This window comes from Vulpes lagopus, chromosome 17 (genome assembly GCF_018345385.1).
Source record: "Vulpes lagopus strain Blue_001 chromosome 17, ASM1834538v1, whole genome shotgun sequence".
Taxonomy (NCBI): domain Eukaryota; kingdom Metazoa; phylum Chordata; class Mammalia; order Carnivora; family Canidae; genus Vulpes; species Vulpes lagopus.
This window is the reverse complement of record NC_054840.1, coordinates 22404200-22423717: the sequence shown is the minus strand read 5'-3', so window position 1 is coordinate 22423717 and position 19518 is coordinate 22404200. Positions and strand designations below refer to the sequence as shown.

At 43.8% G+C, this 19518-nt stretch overlaps 1 protein-coding gene across 4 annotated transcripts in view; it reads right to left on the bottom strand.

Annotated features, from left to right (window-relative positions):
- Positions 1 to 19518, bottom strand: part of MASP1 (MBL associated serine protease 1) — a 61169-nt gene that overhangs the window by 18915 nt on the left and 22736 nt on the right. For 3 of the 4 annotated variants that reach the window (XM_041731870.1, XM_041731871.1, XM_041731872.1), the window contains 8 exons: positions 16439 to 16616; positions 14750 to 14881; positions 13812 to 14008; positions 11630 to 11777; positions 10176 to 10294; positions 9120 to 9198; positions 2769 to 2906; positions 1862 to 1936 (listed from right to left, as the gene is read on the bottom strand). In XM_041731870.1, the coding sequence (XP_041587804.1) occupies positions 1862 to 1936; positions 2769 to 2906; positions 9120 to 9198; positions 10176 to 10294; positions 11630 to 11777; positions 13812 to 14008; positions 14750 to 14881; positions 16439 to 16616 (1066 nt within the window). The other variant, XM_041731873.1, reaches the window with a different exon arrangement.

The following is a 19518-nucleotide window of genomic DNA, read 5'->3' as shown; positions in this document are numbered from 1 at the left end:
CAAATCATTACACCTCACTGAGCTTCTGTTTTTCTCACATGTAAAATGAAGGGCAAATATGGTTAATAAGGTTCCTTGGAAGGTGTATATTATGATGCTAGATAAAATGGCTTTCTCCATTCCAGCTTGCTTCTGTGTTCAATTTTGGTGTTTTAGGAAGAAAGAATTTAGAAATCTCTGGCATGGTCCAATGGTAAACCACAGTTCTTTCCAATACCAGGTATTAAAAGAATTTCATGACTCCCTGTATCTAAGACGCTTTGTATAAATATAGAGGGTAATGACCACTATGGGTCATAGAACGTTATGGATCACCTGGTCCTGCTCTGTCACTTCTGAGGTATGGGATCCTAGCCTCAGAGAGGTGAGATTACTCACTAAAGATCACAGTAAGAAAATGGACTAGGACCCAAGTCCCTGACTCCCAGCTCAATACCTCTTCCCCTTCCAGAGGTTGTAGCATGGCTGCCTAGGATGGAATCCACCTGAAATGCTGTTTCCTTTGGCCCACATGGTACCTAACTCTTCTTGTCTTAACTCCCTAAGTGGGAGTTAGGTTTTTCAGTTCACCCATTCCATCTTCTCTGAGGGTTCACCAACTATGCCCTAGGGTGTGCTCTGGGCTAAGCCTAAATGAGATGATGGGGATCAGCAGAGTTTGAGTGGGCTGACCTTTCTTCTGCTCCACCTCCTTCAAGTTCTTTATTAGGCTTCATAAAGCCCTCCCAAGTGAAGTCTTCCTAACCAGTCCTCACCCCTCCATTCCCAGAGTATCACACACAGTAAATGTCTCCTTCTCTAGGATCTCATAGCAACTGTGAGGGCCAACATGGAATGCTAACATTTTCTTTGGTTCTTAAGGATAATGGTAGACAACGCCATAGTCTTTCCATTTTGACATCTAAATCTAACATCTAGAAGCTTACTGAGGGGATATTGAGGGTTACTAAAATGCACCATTCAGATAATACACTATCTTAGTTTACCCAACACTCTAATTCAGTAAAATACAAATGCCACCCAACATAGAACTACACTGCAGAGCTCCTGCTGTTCGGCTGAATGTGCAGACAGGACCTACATCGCTCCTCAGCGCTGTCCTAAATGGTTATATCTTTCAATGAATTCTGTTTGATTAATTAAATCAATTCCACTATTCTTGCTTTTATTAAAAGTGTAAATTATTAAGCCATGACTCTTAAATTTTTTGGTGTGGATTATTTGTTTCATCCTACAGTGTGCATTTGAGGCTATAATTTTCTAGTTAAGTTGATTTGAATATAAGTGTGTACTATGATTGCAATACAAATCACCCATGCTTTGAATGCTAAAGCAAATATCCACAAAATGTCTCCCAAATCTCTACTCACAGTGACACTTTCTATTCACAGAATTCTTTTTTCATTTTAAAGTAGGGTCAGTAGGTGAACCATGGGGTTGTAGCAGTAAGACTTGAACACGTTGCTCTTTGGAAGAACTGCTTACTCTGTCCTATAGTTATTTGTTGCCTTAAGTTGCTCATCTCCCCTACAGCACAGTGAGTGTTTGAGGATGAGGTGCCCACTTTCCTGATTTCCCTGCTGCACAGCAGGCATACACACAAACTGTTGGAGGGAAAGCCTGGTGGGAAGGGAGCAGAACTGCAGAGACAGGAGACAGGAAGGCTTTTGATGTGATAGCACAGGCTGAGTGTAGAGGCTGGTTGGTTTGCAAAGGCTAGAGGCTGGGCTTCTCTATTTTTGGCTCTTCGAGGTATCTCTTAACAAAGAATCAAAGCATCATGCTCCCCATCCCCACCCCATCAACAGCCAGAGAACCTTGGGTGGGAGACCAGGAGGCAGAGGACTGGAGGGTCAGGTACCTGGCAGGCAGGTGGGCTGGCTTCTCCCCAGTACTTCATTCATCCAGACTCCTTGGGCAGAACAGGTATATATGCCTGGGAGAGTGAAAAAAGGTGGGAGAAGAGGGAGAAAAGTGTTGATTTGTAGCACATGGAATATAGATCTGGGTTCTTAATTCTTCTATGGACTGCTGCAAGCCTTCCACATCGTCTCTCTGATGCCATTCTCTTTAAGCCAGTTCTCCCTGCAACCTGAAGGATCTTTCCAAAATGGGAATCTATGCTTCCCTTCTGCTCAGAATCATCAGTGGCTCCCCATTGCCCTCAAAAACAAACAGCATGCTCTTCAGCATGGTGCCTGCAGGTCTGCATAATTGGACTTCTGCCTGCCTGGGGGCTGCTTCCTCCCCTGGGCTGGCCCAGCCCCTGGCAGGCACTTCCTCCCTCTCAGGCACCAGACTCCCACAGTTCTCTGTGGCACACTTACCTTCCTTCCTTTCCCCACTTCATAAACTCTTTAATAAACCATGCTTATGTCCACCATCTCATCTGAGTCTTATATTAGCCCTGTGAATTATACTGCTGTTGCCCTTGTGAAAAGCAAGGACTTAGAAACTTAGAGGAATTGGAAGAATTTTCTTAGGAGCAGTCTGTGGCAGACGCAGAACTGATGGGCTTTACCATCTCCCTGAGGGCTCCTTCTCTGCAAGGGGCTCTGGGTGTACATGTGAAGGTGCTGGGATGCCATGCGGCTTAATCCCTGGGATGGCAGCCTGAGGCAGGGAGAGGTGAGGTATGGCCCCAAATGTTTCTCCTCCCAGTTTCTCTCAAACTTCAGCCAGTGGCCTGACTGCTGCAGTCCCCAGTCCCACCCTGAGACCCAAATGGTGTGAGGTGGGAGAGGGCTGGTTTAGCATGGAGGGCTCACCTGTGATATTGTGGAGCATCTTATAGTAGGGCTGCTGGCAGGAGTATTGGATCTCAGATTTATATGTGGTAAGGTTGTTCCTGGTGGAGAAGGTGATCAGCCCATGTTTCAGCTCTGCTGGGGCTCCACAGTCCGCAACTGAGAGAAGAGAGTTAACACCTCTCAATTAACCTTTGCTCTTCTTCTTGGGGCCATGTGGTAGGTCTGTCTCATACAGATGTGCAGGTTGTGCACTGTGCACAACTGCAGAGAGCAATGCTATAGTTCATGAGAGTAGTACCCTAGAGATTGTGTAGGGCCTGTGTAGCCATGGGTGGTACTGCTTTGGGGGTCTCTTCCATCTACCATGGCACTACCATGTGGCCAACTCACTGGACCTGGTGTCGATTCCAGGGCAGGGGCAGGGCTACTGAGATTGAAGCAGACCCTGGTCTTTTCCCCACGTAGCCCTCTTCTTGACTTCCAGTTCTATTGTGCAACCCTCTTAGTCTCTCCTGCCTAAGCATGAAGTCTCCAGCTCAGCAAAAAAACTCTGGCTGACACAAACTGAAGAATCTTCAGTCCTTCCTGACTCGATCACATGCTGAATAAGAGCAGTTAATGTGCTCACATTAGTGCTTCACATAAAAAAAAAACCCAAAAGCAAACAAATAGAAAGCAGCTCCTGCATGAGTACGCGACCCCATCCTGCTGTCTCTCTCTGTAAGCATCTTGCTTGGTCACAGAAGGTGGGAGGTGGGGTCTGGGGTAGACTAAGTTTTAATCATTCATCTGCTTATGTTCTCCAATTGTTGGGGCCTGGATGTTGGGCTTGGCTATAGGATGGCTGCTCCTCAGAGGTGATCTCAGGGCCGTTGCCAGCACAGAGTTCAGCATGAGTCTGTCAGAAGCCAAGTCTCAGGCTGAGGACCCAATTTGTTTGGGTCTCTTCAGGCGCTTCCTTCGGGGGGTGGTGCTCATTTCTAAGGAAATCTTTATCTTAGGTCTAACAGTCTATGCCAGAGTTGAAGAATCATACAAAAATCATAGAACTTTGTGGCTGACAAGGAACCTGAAGGCAGACAATCCAGAGTATCTACTTTACAAACTGAGCCCACAGAGGAGACCTGACTGGCCTAAGGTCACACAGCAAGTTATAATCAGAAAAGTAGACCCGACTTTAAACTCAGTGTTCTTTTAAGAAAACCATCTGACAGTTCTTACGGATCTGCTTTCTAATTAAAATGGTTTAAAATCAATATTAACCGCGGTAATGATGGACATTAGCTATTAATCTTCTGATAATTTCAGAGGACAACATTCCAAAACCAAGAATTTCCAGTTTCCCCTCACCTTGGGAAACAGAGAGAGGGCAATTTACCCCTGAGATGCTACCCTGAACTTGTAGCTTTTGAGTTTAGAACTCTAAATTCATCATTTTGATTGAATAAAGAGTTATCTAATATAAAGCATGGATGACACCAAGGCCCTCCATTGTGGAGGAGAGGGATGAAGGCTGAGGGTAAAAGCAGGTGCCTTCTAGCCACAAGGAAGGCAAAAACCAAGAGGACTGGATAATATTTTGTCTTGTCCTCTAATCCCCTTAGAGAAATTGTTCCCATTCATTTTGATGACCCAAATGTAGAAACATGCTTCCACTCTGTGAGTGAGGGTCAGCACTAGGATCACAAGAGGCAATAATATCTATTATTTAAAGTTACAAAATAGTTTTAAATGTATTTTCCTGCTGAGTCTCAAAGCAGAATTTTCTTCCTTTTCCCAGAAATGCCATTGACTGATGCCTGAATCTTGACTTTGGTCTAGCAGTTCATTTTGCCTAAAGTAGTCTCTGGACCTAATACCTAGTTCCAAGGGGAGGAATTGCAGGGTTGGCCTTGGACATGGCTAGATGGTCAGACTTTTGAAAGCCTGTTACTTGGCCAGCAATAGTAGGGAGCTATTTCCTGAGTACAGGGCCTGCTTTCATATCACTCCAGAGAAGTAGCTTTGCTGGCCCTACAGCCAAATAGAGGTGATAAGTAGTATAAAATAGAGGGTTGCTTCAGCTTGGGTGTGGTAAGTGGGGTGGAATGCTTCTACTCCCAAGTCTACAGTGGCAGATGAAGGGCCATGTGTCTCTGGGACCTGGAGATGACTTCCTTTTCTGAGGAGCCTGGAGCCCTGTTAGTCACAATCAAAGCTGCTACACCCAGAACCTGCTTCCTCAGCTGGTCTAGCTTCTTCGCTTTAGGAAGGGTCTCATCCTTTCTCTAATACTTTCTCTGGCTACTTACACACCCTGGAACCAAAATGCCCTTCCTTTTTCCATTCCATTGGCCTCACTTTCTCATCATCCTCTGGGATGGGATGCACCACCCACCCTCTGTCTCTGCTGTCACCTCTGGCTGCCGTTTATTTTCCTTCAGATAGGTCTTTCTTCACCTGCTGACCTGAGTGTGCTTTGCCACAATCTGGGGCTTCCTGGAGAACTATGCACCACGGACTCCCCCTGGCACTCAGGCCTCAGGGGTGGCTCCTACCCCAGCATCCCTTCATCTCTGCCCTCCATGCACCTATGCTCCAGCATCACAGACGCTGCTCCCTTGCCAGCTTTCCCCACACAGGAACCACTGTGGTCTATGCTCTGGCCACCCTCAAGGCCTTGATCAAATACTGCTTCTTCCTGAAAGTCTTTTCTCAGTATTCTAATGGGTCCTCCATTGCTGGGCACCTCTTCCTTTCTCCTTACAGAGGCCTCTATTCATCTCTCTGATGCATTTGTCTTCTGTTGCCCCGTATTGCCATTATTGGGGTCCATATAGAATCTTCTGCCTAAATTAGGATTCCTTTCATCTCACTGAGTACAATATCTGCTACACTTTGTGGGCTCAGGCATATTGATTGAACCGGTGCTCATCTTTACTGCCCACCTCATCTATGCTCTCGGAGGCACCCCTGCCCTAGGCTGGCACCACAATCTATGCACCTGCCACTGTCCACCCTTGCAGGAATCTGCCTCATTAAAGCCCATTTAATCACCACATGGACTGAGTAGTCACAGTGTAATGCAGGGATTCTCTGATACATCGATTCTGGTTTTGTTCAAGCTGAAGCAGAGGTTCCTGTTGCCACTACAGAGCCCTTTATCGCGTTACCCACTGATGTCCCATGGCACCAAAGCAGAGGACTGCTGCTTTCAAGTGTGATATCTATCTTTCGAAATCTTTAATCAGGGAATTTTCAGAAATGCAAAATTTATAAGTCCCAGCCCAGAGGAAAGAACCTCTGATAGTGGATTTTCAGCCCCGAGTTAGGTATAGGTGGAATAGAAACTTTTGTGGTTGAGGATATGCCTATATTTCCTAAAACCCCATGCTCTCGGAGTTATTGTTAGTTTCACCTACTCATGGTTGTTAGAAAGTAACACAGATAAAAATATTACAGTCATAAAGTCACAGGCCTTCTGGCCCATTTTATCTTGAAGTGTGGAGTGGATTAGGAACCAGAGACCACTTTGACCTTGTCAGCCTGGGGCCATGTGGTTTTATATGACATCTTGGGTCTCTAGGACCAAAGTGATTTTTTTCTTCGAGAAGAGTACCAGTCTACTTGAAGTTGCTAAAAAAAAAAAAAAAAAAAAAAAAGAATGCCTCTTGTCTTTACATTATTTTCCAGAGTACTGTTTGAATGATGGATGAGCCCTCCAGTGGAGAAATGTTCTCCTCTATGCAGCAGTTTCAACTGCTCGACACTGTGTTGCTTTGTTCAGCATCCACACTAATCCGCAAAGAAATTGGATATGGAGCGTTGGCGGGGTGGGGAGGGGTGCAGTAGTTCTGGGGCCCCAGGGTCTTGTGAGTGGTCCATTCCTGGACGTCTGCACTTTTGTGGGGTCCCGTCATTCATTCTGTCTCTTGCTCTGACCCGGGTTCGTTCTCCTCATCCATTTCTGTTTCTGCCACCAGGGTGAAGATCAAAGAAGGGTCAGGAGGTGCAGAGAAAGGAAGCAGAGAGAGGAAGGGAGAGAGAAAAAGGAGAGAAAGAGAAAAATTAGCAAGCAAAGCAGAAACAGTTTATGCAGGAAATACAGAAATCGCTCCACCAGATTGATTAAGAATGCAGTTTAGGTACAGCTGGTGTGGATGACAGTTGGGGATGGTGGAATTTGTACCATTCTGAGAATCTGCACAGTCATAAATCCTGGCTCATGAGGATTACAGCACTCTGCCCCTGGAGCAAGCTTTGTATTCATCTGGTCCAAACCTTCGTTTGACATACAGCATTCAGGGTGGAGCAGTACTTGTCTCGGGTCACCATGGCAAGGTGGAGGCGGTATAAAAATGCGTAATTTCCCCTTCCTATTCCAATACAAGTTTCTTCACTACACATGTACACTTCCTGTCTGTTCCTCACCTCTTTTCTCACAATCCCTAGGGACTTGAATTTCTCAGTCTCGCTCATCTTTGCACATCCTTAGGACCCAGCACATGCCTGGGGCAGAGAGATGCTTAGTTAAAAACCTGCTCAGTGAATGAGCAGAGACACCAGGAATGTCTGAAAGAGGATCCTAATAATTCAAATCTGGGCTATCCTGGGAGAACCAGGTCATATTCAGGAGGGAAACAAAACAAAACAGAACAAAAAAAAAAATCCTCTTTTCTTTAGTACAAAATGGCAGGCGTTCTTTTGTATACTAACAAAAGTCACATAAAATGCTACCATCAAATACAGCTGTGCGTGACACTTATCAGCGCTTCTGTTACAATAAAAAGTGTGCATGCTTTATTAGGGAAAATATTACCATTAAAATTTTCTACCTTCCAAAAGCATGAATGAGAGAAAGGAAACCTCTGCCTAGTGAGGAGGTTTGGTGTAGGTGGGGGGGGGGGGGGGGAGGGAAGAAATAAGCTTTTATTAGACTCTCACTTATTCCTGGTGGCCCACAGGTATAATTCAGTTAATTGATCCTTAGAAGAATCAGGAATGCAGGAAGCTGAGGACAAAAATCTGAGTAAATTGCTTATGGACATTTGACTGGATGAGTCTGGATTTGATCTAGAACCTCCTGCTATTAAAAATGTCCTGTCCTCTCTACACCAAATTCTCTTTTCCTTCCTCCTTCAGAATGTCCCCGTGCTTTGTCCCACACAGTGCTTCCCACAGAACTCAGTCACAGCACTACTGAGTCGGAGAAGGTGGTGGCCGCGTTTACTGACACTTGAATTCCTCAATTTCTCAACCTGTGTTTTCTATCTAAACTCCCTATAGGCATCCAGTCAATGTTTGTTGAAACCAGTACTTGCCCCCTCTCTTCCCACAATGGGTTCTGACTCCAGCCACATCATTATATTAAAAAAGAAAAATTAAAAAGCAAGAATATTCTCCAAAATTCTGGGATTTGCCATAAGAGAGTTCACCTTGACAGTGTTCTCCTGGGACTGAAGGAGTAGATCTGCCTGCCTAAAGAATCTGAACCATTTAGAAGAAGGGATGAGGACACCACTTCACAGTTTATATGCAGTCATGAAATGAGGATGGGCGGGATCAACCCTAGTGCTTGACTTCTTACCTCTCCATCCTAAAGCCAACCCTCCCCTTGCTCCTTCTCTTCCTTCTCTTATCATCATCATCACACTTTCCTTCCTCACTGCTACCATAATAAGTTTCCTAAAAATGCGGTCTTTACAAGTCTTGGCCTAGAACTACCTGGATATGGGGACAGGGTGGTGACTGGTAGTCTATATTTTTACAGTGTTCACTAAGTGATTTATATGGATTACAGTATTTGGAAAACACCCCAATATATTCTAGAGTATTAAAGCTAGTTCAACTTTTTATTTTAAATTTAAGGTGAAGGATCTTATACATGGTCGCAGGGTGGATTAGGAGCAGAGCCAATGTAAGAACTCTGCGCTGACCTCACAGCCTTTCCTGACAGGTCCTAAATCATGAGCTGTTCCAGAAACCTTAGTGGGTATGGCTGATGGCCACATAGAGACTGGCAAGGTCATTGAGCTCTGGGCACTGGTGCTGAAATAGTTTCCTGAATTAGCAATTGCCAGAGCTAGTTTCAAACCTGGGGACAAACTACTCCTTTAGCAAATTTGGCAACCTGTCTATAGGCAGAGGTAAAATTAGTATTTAGGAAGTAAACTGGAACCGACAAGAAGTTTCTCTTGGAATTCTAATGTCTTAATGCCAAAAGAAAAATTAATAGCCTTTTGGTCCAGCCCTCCTGTGCTTGCTGCATTCCTGCCCCCACCCCTCTTTGAGCCCATCTGTCAGGTTTTCACCCTTGTATGGTCTCTGGTTGGAACCAACCAGTGCTGGGGAGCTCACTATCCTTGTCACAGACCAATATGGCTTTCTTACTTTTACAAGTGGGAATCCTGTTACTCCATGTCCCATCCTTCAGACACTCGATCTGGAATGTATCCATCTCCACATTATCCTAGGAAGAAACATGAAGAAGATGCAGCAAGAAGGAGGAGGGGTAGGGTCGGTGGTTGTTTCCCAGTACAATCAGCTCAAATTCCAAACCCGGTTGTCCTTGACTGAGATTTTCCAACCATGGGCCTCCAAGGGCAAGCTTGATGATAAGGAAAAGAGAGATGCTGAATTCATAGTCCCTATTCCTACTCTGGAGAGGGGCAAGGACTATGTGGAAGAAAGAGCTTGGACAACGTCTGGGAGGGGAAACCTGTACCCCTGACTCCCTTTCCAGAGCAGTGGCTCTCAAACATAAGTAAGCACTAGTATCCTTGAGGATTTGCACAGACCACTGGGTCTCACCCCCAGAGCTTCTGATTCAATGGGTCTGGCCTGGAGAGCAGTTTGAATTTCTAATAAGTGATGTGATGCTCTGGAGACCCCACGTGAAACCCATTCCTTAAGAGTGTTCCTCCAGCTTGGCTCACATCAGACTCAACTGGGTAACATAACAGAAAAACCAATCACCCATCCTGCCCCAGAGATTCTGTTTTAATTCATCTTAGGTGAGGCCTGGGAAGTAATTTTGTATCTTTAAAAAACTATCCAGGTGATTCCTAGGAGAGTGAGCAGCGTCTGTCTGCCACCTCTAAAATCTCTGCTTCCTGTCCCAGTTTCCCCCAGTAAGCCTGATCGATGAACTTTATTAAGGTTGTGTGTCCTGATAGTAGGGTTGAATGAATCTTAATTTGTGTTTGGAATTCAAATCAGCTTGAGCTCTGAAAGAAGACTTCTGTGCCATTTCCAGAAGTGAAAATCTGGGATGCATGCTTCGGATTTTCAGAGGACTGGAATTTTTGAAGCATGTTGGAGATTTATGGGAAAGTTAGCAAATACTGTGGTGGGATCATGCAAGCTCTGGAAGCACATCTGCCTTGGGGGGGCACTGGACCATTTCTCTGACCTGGTGGCTCTTCTTCCCTCCACAGGACCCTGTACCTTCAGAACTTTGTAGCCTGTGTCACAGCTGATGAGCACCTGGTCTTTGAAGGAATACGTGGCTTGCAGGGGCTCGATTTTCCCGTGGACAGGAAGCTCTGGATCTGGACACTCATTCCCTGGTGGGAGCAATGAAAGATTGGTGGGTGAGAAAACAAGGAAAAGTCTGCAGTAGGCAGCCAGCCCCCATGGTGCAAGCAATGATGCAGGAGAGACCCACAAAATGAGTTGTTGGGGGCCTCGTACCTACTAGGCCCTGATAACTTATTCTGGAACCTTGAGCAGGTCACTTTTCAACTTAGACCTCTAGTTCCTCAACTGTAAAATGAGGTGGTCAGCCAAATGATTTCATCACGACTCAGGGTTTAATATCCACGGCAGGATATTAAATGCCATTGAGTGTAACCCTTATCTGGGGCTGCGTTTACAACATGTTCAATAGTAGTCATCAGACATCTATTTGCATTCCTACAGTGACAGAGAGCTTAATACCTCTCAAACCTATACCTTTCCTACTGGACTTCTTTGATCAAAGGAACAGTGTTTTCCTATTCAACCATAATCTATGTCCTTGTAATTTGCTCTCACAGGACAGAGGTTGTCCTCTTGGGCAGCTCAGATGACTCTAATCACTCTTTCTCCCCAAGACCATTCTTCAAAGTGTTAGAGAGAGAGACTGTGACCATATGCCTCTGAGCGCTCCCTTCCAAAGGCCACATTGGACAGGATTCCAGGTCTGAGTCTATCCCTGACATTTTTTCCTGGACAAACTCTCTTTTAATATCCTCTTTACATCCTTCTCCAGAACTGGACACCAATGTGATAATGCAGGCAAGGCCAGGATATCAGATCTATAAGCTGGATTACCCACACCCAGCACCCTCTTCTTTCTTGGCTGACTATAGACCCCTGAGGCAATGGCTCTATCAGGGTTTGGGCCAGGACTGGCTGCCTTGGAGTACTGGGAAATGAGATCTGTGGGCGCTGCCAGTCTGGGGCTACAAGAGGCAAACTGCCATGACAAAACATTTTAAGCTATGGGCCCAAACTCAAATTCCTGCCCAAAACTTGGAAAGGGCTGAGTGGGAGGTTTCTCTCCAGGCCCAATGAATCAGTGTAAAAGAGTTGAGTTTAGGAAATAAGCAGTTTTCTTTATTTATTTGTTTTTGGTTTTTAAATCTCTTTATGTGATTCTGAAGTACAGCAAGTTTGAAAACTATGTCTAGTCTAAATCCACCATTTTTGCTGCCCTTGCTCACATTTTATGGATGGGAAACTCAGGGGAAGAGAAGGTACTTGGTCCCATACTCTTCTATAGCAGAGCTGGGTGTCCTGCCAAATCCCCAGAGGAGTCTCAGGCCTGCACTGCTCATCCCTGAGCCACCCCTCATCCATCAGCTCATGAAGGCTGAGCATGGTGACCAAGCATGATCCATGGAGGGAGAGGCTGTTACCTGTCGCCCTGTATGAGAGCCTCCAGCCCCGGTTCTCCCCTGAGTTGTCACTGCGGAATAGAATCTGGACGCTGTGGCTCTCGGTGTTGATGGGTTCTGGGGCTTTCTCTCCACAGAAGGGCCCCAAAACTTTTGGGCCAGCTTTAATCTGTGATTGGCAAGATAGAGAAAAAAGGTCACATCTGAGTAGTGGTGGCAGCCGCTGGGACCACCTCTATGGTGCATCCTGGTTTTCTGGAGGCCTCCATGTGAACCCGTAGTATTCACTCATGTTTTAGTGGGCATTGCCATTCACCAAACAGTTCCATTTCCACTCTCTCATTTACAGATTACGACGGCCTTGGAAATGGATGAAGCTGGCTAATAACCCTATGCTCAAAATGAACATATGGCTCAGAAAGGGACAGAGCTCTGTCCAGGTGTATAGGATAGAGAAGGCCTCTGCTCTTAAAGAATCTACAGTCTAGTCGAGGATGGCTGGGATGGGACTAATGGGATGGACTAATGGGATGGGTAGCAGATGGGACTAATAATAAAGATTAAGCAAAAAAAAAAAATTAAGCAAAAAATTACATGCTGTGGCAAGAATTATAAAAAATAATCAAGGTGATATACACACATCATATAAATATATGTGGTATATTTATAATTATGTAGTAAAAGCTATGTAACCTAACTCATTACTCATATAACAAATAAAACTTTATTTTTATTTTTATTTATTTATATATTTTTAATTTTTGTTGTTTATTTAAATTCCATTTAGTTAACATATAGTATAATATTCGTTATATCTTAGTAATTCATCACTTACATATAACACCCAGTGCTCATCATAGCAAGTGCCCTCCTTAATACCTATCACCCATTTAGCACATTCCACTGCCCACTGCCCCTCCAGCAGCCCTCAGTTTGTTTTCTCTGGTTAAGAGTCTCTTATGGTTTGTCTCCCTATTTTTTTTCTCCCCTATGTTTGTCAGTTTTATTTCCTAAATTCCACATGAGTGAAATCATATGGTTAAAATGCTATTTTTAAAAAATTTAAAGTTATCTTTCAAAGAAATGAAAAAAATTTTTAAGATCTATTTTTTCTATTTACCTACATAGTTAGCATTTTTGGTGCTCATCCTTTTTTCCTACAGATCAGAGTTTCTATCCAGTGTCAACTCTTTAATAGTGCAATCAAAAAACTTTATTTTTTAATAGATAAAACTTTAAATAGGTGGTCGGGAGGGCTTCTTTGAGGAGGTGACATTGGATTTGAGACATGTAGGATGAGTAGAAACTTGTTATTTAAGGAAGAGGGGAAAATATTTCCCAAGCGGAGAAAGTAGCATATGTAAAGGTCAAGGTCAAAGGTGGCAAAGGGCTCAGCAAGTATTAAGAACAGGAAGGAAGCCCGAGTGGCTGAAACAGAGGGAATACCATAGCTTGAGGTAGGAAAGGCGGGCAAGTGCCATATTGTGTTGAGGAATTTATGTTGATTTCCAAGAGCAATCCTGATTTAATCTGGCTTTTATAAAGATTAGCCTTGATACCATGGTGAGCAGACTACTAGGGCAAGGATGGATAGAAGCTTTGCATCGGACCAGGAGATAATGGGCATTGGCCTGGGATGGAATCAGTGAGATGGAGAGAAGGAAGTAGGTACTATTAGCTGATCTAGATTTCCTGACTCCCAGACTCAGTTCCTTTCTGTGCCTCTAACTCTTTTTTCTTCCAGCTCCAAGGACCAGGACTCCTGAACCCTCATGTGGTGACTTCTACAATCCTGGATGATAGCTCCGTCTTGTCACCCTTATTGTGGATGGGGGGGAAGTGAAGCCTCGTGAGATTAAGTGTCTGGAGAAGGCTCACAGCGTAGCTCCTGGGATACTTTGTGTGATCAGCAGAATTTTAAGATGGTCCCTATGACCTTCACCTCTGGTGTTACTTCATGATGATATCATGTAACATGGCAAAAGGGATTTTACAGGTGGCTGAGGAGCTAGTGTTCAATCAGGGAAGGTCCCTAGGCTGGATCTGATTAAGCTGGTAGATGCTATTTTAAGTAATTACCTTTTGGGAAGCAAGAAGCTTGGTCCCCTATCCCAGGAGAAGGCAAAGGGCCAAGAATATCAATTTTCCCAATTCAGCCAAGATTTCCCAGTATCCCCAAGGCCAACATCCATTGTAGGCTTACCTTGATGTAGTCATAGGGGCAGGGCACCTCAGGATGATCCTCAATGTCGAAAATGTCCTCAAACTGCAGGCTGACCATGAAACCTTCCTCTAGCTCTATCGTGTAGAAGCATTCTGAGCTCTTAGGGTAAGGGTTGGGGAAGTCAGGGCTGGTGATCACGCCTGTCCTCTGGGTATAGACGTTGTCACTGCACTCCACTGTGGAACACATACCAGAGCAAAGTGACACACCACAACCATAGCTAGGGCAACCCGTTTCTTATCTGTTACTGTACAATTTTCTCACTAGTCCTGAGCAGCAAGCAGGGAAGACATCACTATCCCCATTTTATTGATGGGTAGAAGCCCTCATGGAAAATGGCCAAAGCCTTCCATTTCTCCATTTCTCCATCCCTGCTCCACCTGGAGATGACATCAGGGTGGGCATATGGATGAGACATGAAACAAAGATAGAAGGAATAGGGCATTTTCTTGCTGTCTCTCTTTGCCTCTCTCTTCCCTCATCTTTCCTTTGGACTGAGGTTCTCTTGATCACAGAGGAACTTGGGAGGCCATAGGAGTGAAAAGAAAAAGAAACTTCTGGGTGAGGCCAAGCTTATGGCTCAGAGCGATGGGACTGGTAAACCCGTGTTTTCCCATAACTTGGCCAGCCCGGGTACCTACAGTAACCAGGAGAGCAGAAGTTGCTGCTATCCAGGAAGAAAGATGGCCTAGAGCCTAGGGATTCTGAAATGTGGTCCTTTGAAAACCTGAACCTGGACTTCCTGGCTGCTAGGCATTTCAGCATCTTCATCCATGTGGTATCTGAGGCAGAGCTCTCTGGCTTCATTTTTAGTTATTCCTATTCCATATATACCCCTCCTCTGAGCCTCCCCTAATCTTATTGGGAAACTCAGCACAAAATGGTGATATATATACAGTGTCATCTCTGGGCCCCACCTCGGCAAGTCCTGTTGTCTGTGTGGAGGAGGTAGCCAAAGCGGCAGGAGCAGTAGTAGCCGCCAATGTAGTTATGGCAGTAGTGGTCACAGGACAGCTCCTCATCCTCTCGTTCAGTGCACTCGTCCACATCTGCAGGGCAATCAATCCACCCGTGATGATCAAGACAACAGCCATCATTTACAGAGCATGTAGTATGGGCCACTCCCTGTGTTAGCCTCACACAAAGCCCAGAAGTAGCCATTACTTCCATTTACAAATGAGGAGACTGGAAATCAGAGCAGTGAGGCAACTTCCCAAGTTGACAGAAAGCCAGGTTCAAGGCCAGGCAAGCTGACCCCCGGTGGTGCTAGTGCCCTCTAACAGTTGTGACAATAGCAAGCAGGACTCTTACCATCCCCATTCCACAGATGATGAAACAGAGACTTGGGGCCTTTAAAGAACTTACTCCAACTCACAGAGATGGTATGTGGGGAGTCAGCATTCACACCCAGGTAGGCTGGCTCCAGAACCCACTCTTTACTTCTAGTCCATGCTGCCCCTTTCTTTCTATGTCCCACTTCCTTGGGCAGTGGCAATGTAAACATTAAAAAAACTATGATCTCAACCCAATTTAAAGATTTCATGGTACGTTTTCCCCCAGCAAATACAGGAATGGCCAAAAAGCACATAAAAAAGATGCATGACATCACTAGTCACCAGTGAAATATAAATTAAAACCATATGAGGTACCACTACATAGCCCACCAGAATTCTAAATTTAAAAAAACTTAAAAATTGACATCAAACTGTCATATGTTGGTGAAAGAATATAAAATGGTACAAAAAAACTTTGTAAAAGGTCTAGCAATTTCTTATAAAACCAAATATACACCTGTCTTATGATCCAGTGATTCTGTTCTTAGATATTCACCCAATAGAAGTGAAAATATATTTTCACAAAAAGTCTTCTACAAGAAAGTTCATAGAAACTTTATTAATGGGAGCCAAAAAAAAAAAAAATGGATAGAGTGCAGGTGTCCATCAATGGAAGAATGGATAAACAGACTGTAGTATAGTCATTCAATGGAAAATTACTCTGCCAGGAAAGGAGCAAATTTCCAATGCATTGCAACATGACTGAACCTCAAAAACTTTACACTAAGTAAAAGAATCCTAACTTCCAAAATATATTCTGTGTATGTTCATCTACATGAAATTTAAGAAGACGCAAAACTAATCTATGGTGGAAAAAAATTGGAACAATTGTTGCCTCTAAGGGAGATAAGAGCAGACTGTGATTGGGAAGGAGCATAAGGGAACTTTCTGGGTTTAACAGTAAAGTTCAATATCTTGTTAGGGGTTTGGGTCACATGCAAATATAAATTTTTCAAAAGTCAACAAGTGTGCCTAAGGTTTGTACATTTCATTGAATGTAAATTTTACATTAAAATAAAAAAATTGTGGATAGATATTGAACTTTAGCAAAATGGTATGCATGCTGAAATATTTAGGAAAAAGTGTACTGTCGTCTGCAATGCACCTTGAAATGCATCAAAAAAGGATGGAATGATGGATAGATGGAGGATAGACAGATGGGTAGATATGTGATAGAGCAAATGCAGTGGGGCAGTAAGAGAGCATAAGGTACTTTCAGTCTTTTGAGAGAAAAGGAGATCTCGGGATGAGCCACCCTCTTCTCCAACATACCCACAGCCATGTAGTGGGCATCAAAGCCCGTGAATCGCTCCTCATTGGAGAAATCTGACCGGAAAGTGATGGACATGAAAGAGCCGGGGGAGAACACGACTTCCTGGCCGGGGGTCTGCTCTGTGTCTGTAGTCTCCCTGCCACAGAAGGTTGCCAGCACCTGCTCTTCAGTTTCTACCTTTGGGATCAAAGAGAGAGGGAACAAGATGAGTCGCTTCCCAAATTAGCTTCCCTGATGGTCTCCAGGAGAAAAGAGGGAGAGTCTGCTTATGAGTAGATCAGGGATAGAGATAGGGAATTCAGGATTCTGGGCCTTGAGGAAAGATACCGTACAGGTTGTCTCTGGGGCTGTTCAGTCACCGTTTCATTCACTTGTTTAGGCCCATCAGGAGTAGCTTGGCATTTATCATTCCTATTACTGGCTTATTTGTTGAAAATAACTCAATATTAGAATTCAGAAAGAGATCACCTCACTGATAGATTCCACATGCAACAGAAACTGACCACATTTCCAAAGAAGAGAGATAAACTTCAGGTCATTCATTGAGCATTCAGTGTGTGCTGCCCGTGAGCAGAGCATGGGAGCTGTGCATGGGGAGGCAGGGTTCAGAGGGACGCAAACACAGACAGGGCTATTATGCAGTGTGACAAGTGCTTTAATGGGAACACAAGTGCTGGGACTGCACTCCGAAGGAGATGAAAGATCCCATCAGAATGGAAACTGCAGGAGAGCGAGACTTTGTTTTCTTTACAGATGTGTTTTCAGTGAGCGGAGCAGGATCTGGCGCATAGCAGTTACCCAACAAATGTTTGTTGTCAAGAACTAAAATGCAAGGCTTGTTCTGAGAACAATGAGAAGCCAGGGAGTCTGTGGGGATTATAGCAGGAGAGGTTGAAGAATAGGTTGAAATGACATTATACTGTCTTTGAATGCTATCATAACACCACGCGACTCTTAATTCTGTGAGTAAAGATACTGACAACTTTTGAACAGGGAAATTGTGTATTTAGAACTATATTTAATAAATAGTTTTCATAATTCAGAAATGACTGGGTTCATCCCTGAAACAATTGTGTTTGTGTTAAGACTCAGAGGCAAAAATGACCTATTTGCTAAATGAATTCCCTACTTTGGAAAAGCTAGAGGCTCTGTGTAAATTCAGAGACCCAAGTAGAGATCCTAAACTGGCTGCCTAAAGCTGATTTTGTGTGAATTTGGTTTGGGAAACAGTGTGATAGCTGGCTGATCTATTTATTTGACTATGAACACTTGGCCTACCTACTGCTCTTCCCATTTACACTAACTGGGTTCTTTTAAGGTTGTATTTGTGTTTGCAAGCTCTAGATTGACATTTTAGCCCAGATGCATGAGAAAATCTTTTAGCAAGAATGATTCTGCTGCCTTTCAAAGTCATTAAAGGAAAAGTTCTCAAAGCATCTGCCTATCTCTAGTAGCTTCTAATGCATTCATTGTTTTGTTCATTAGCTTAGTATGTCAGAAGTATCTTGACATTTGACACTTCTGTTTTGAAACTAATGATTTATTTATTTAAGATAAGTGGGAGTTTTAAAGAAAAACAATTTGCCCTGGCAACAAAACACAAGGACAATTAATCACTAACTTTGGGAATTGAAGTGTAAACAGAAGATGAGATCATGGCTTTGCTGTTTATTCCTCTTCTCTGCAGATACTAGCCAAACTCACACCAGCCTTTTTAAAGTAGAATGTACCTATCTGCACACAGTCACTTCCTTGACCACCACGGCTGATTTGTCCTTTCGCTTACCTGAGTTTCCTAGATAGCTGAAGTTTTACCTGACTATAATTAATTTATCATCATCATCATCATCATCATCATCATCATCATCATCATCATATTTGGCTTAATGCTTTATAAGGTGCTTTATACAAATCCCTGCTTTCTTAGGTGAAACATGCTAACCCTCTTTGGTGATCGGGGACCTTTTTATGAATGTCAACCATCTTGGGGATATTGTGTTGTGTGATGTTACTTGCTCTGCATTGAACATCCCCAGACTATATTGCCTTTGCAATTCTTATGTCTCCTTTATGTAATGTTTTATTTTGTGTCTTTTTAAAATCAGTTAGCTGATATATGTTATAAAATAGAATCTCGTTGAGCTGCTCTTATTAGAACTTAATAAAAATAAGACTAAATAGTTTTAGTCTGAAGGCCTAGGAAAGGCATGAAATTGGGTATAGGTCTTGGTGACTTCTGCTTTGGAGTAATATAAGGTAGATGGACCTGGCAGTTAGAGGTCATGAGCTTATTCTTGACTACCATAAACAGTTATATGGCCACCTCCTCTCTAGCTCTCAGTTATCCACCTGATAGAACAGAGTTTTGAACTAGCTGAGCTATATGTTCTTTTCCAATTCCGACATACTAGTATTCTAACAAGTCACCATACCCACACATTCGATAGGCCAACTAGAAGATGATGAGCAGGAGTTTCAACACAGTGATTGCTTTCTGTTGAAGAACTTGATGAACTCGAACTTCTTCGTGACCTATAACCATGTAATACCAGGTCAGTTATTTAATGAATAGTGACGCCTTGAGCATTAACACCTCCAGACTCACAATTCCCTTTCTGTACTTTGATATCCCCAAAGTCTTTGTAGCATGGACATGTTCCATATAGCTACTCTCTGTAGCTTGGACACTTTCATGTGAAGGCAACCAGGGAGGGGTGCCTGGGTGGCTCAGTGGTTGAACGTCTGTCTGCGGCTCAGGGTGTGATCCCAGGATCCTGGGATTGAGTCCTGCATCGGGCTCCCCCGCAGGAAGCCCACTTCTCCCTCTGTCTATGTCTCTGCTTCTCTCTCTGGGTCTCTCATAAATTAATAAGTAAAAGCTTAAAAAAAAAAAAAAGAAACCAACCAGGGATAACTTAGATCGGGGGAGACCTAATGAAAGTCTGTGATAATAATCTGTGATAATAAACTCTCTTATAAATTCCTGGATAAAGGACATTTTCATGATGGCAGATAAACAGTCATCCCATGCAGAGCCACACTATTGCAGAGAACAGGTAAGCATGTTTTGGCTGAAGCC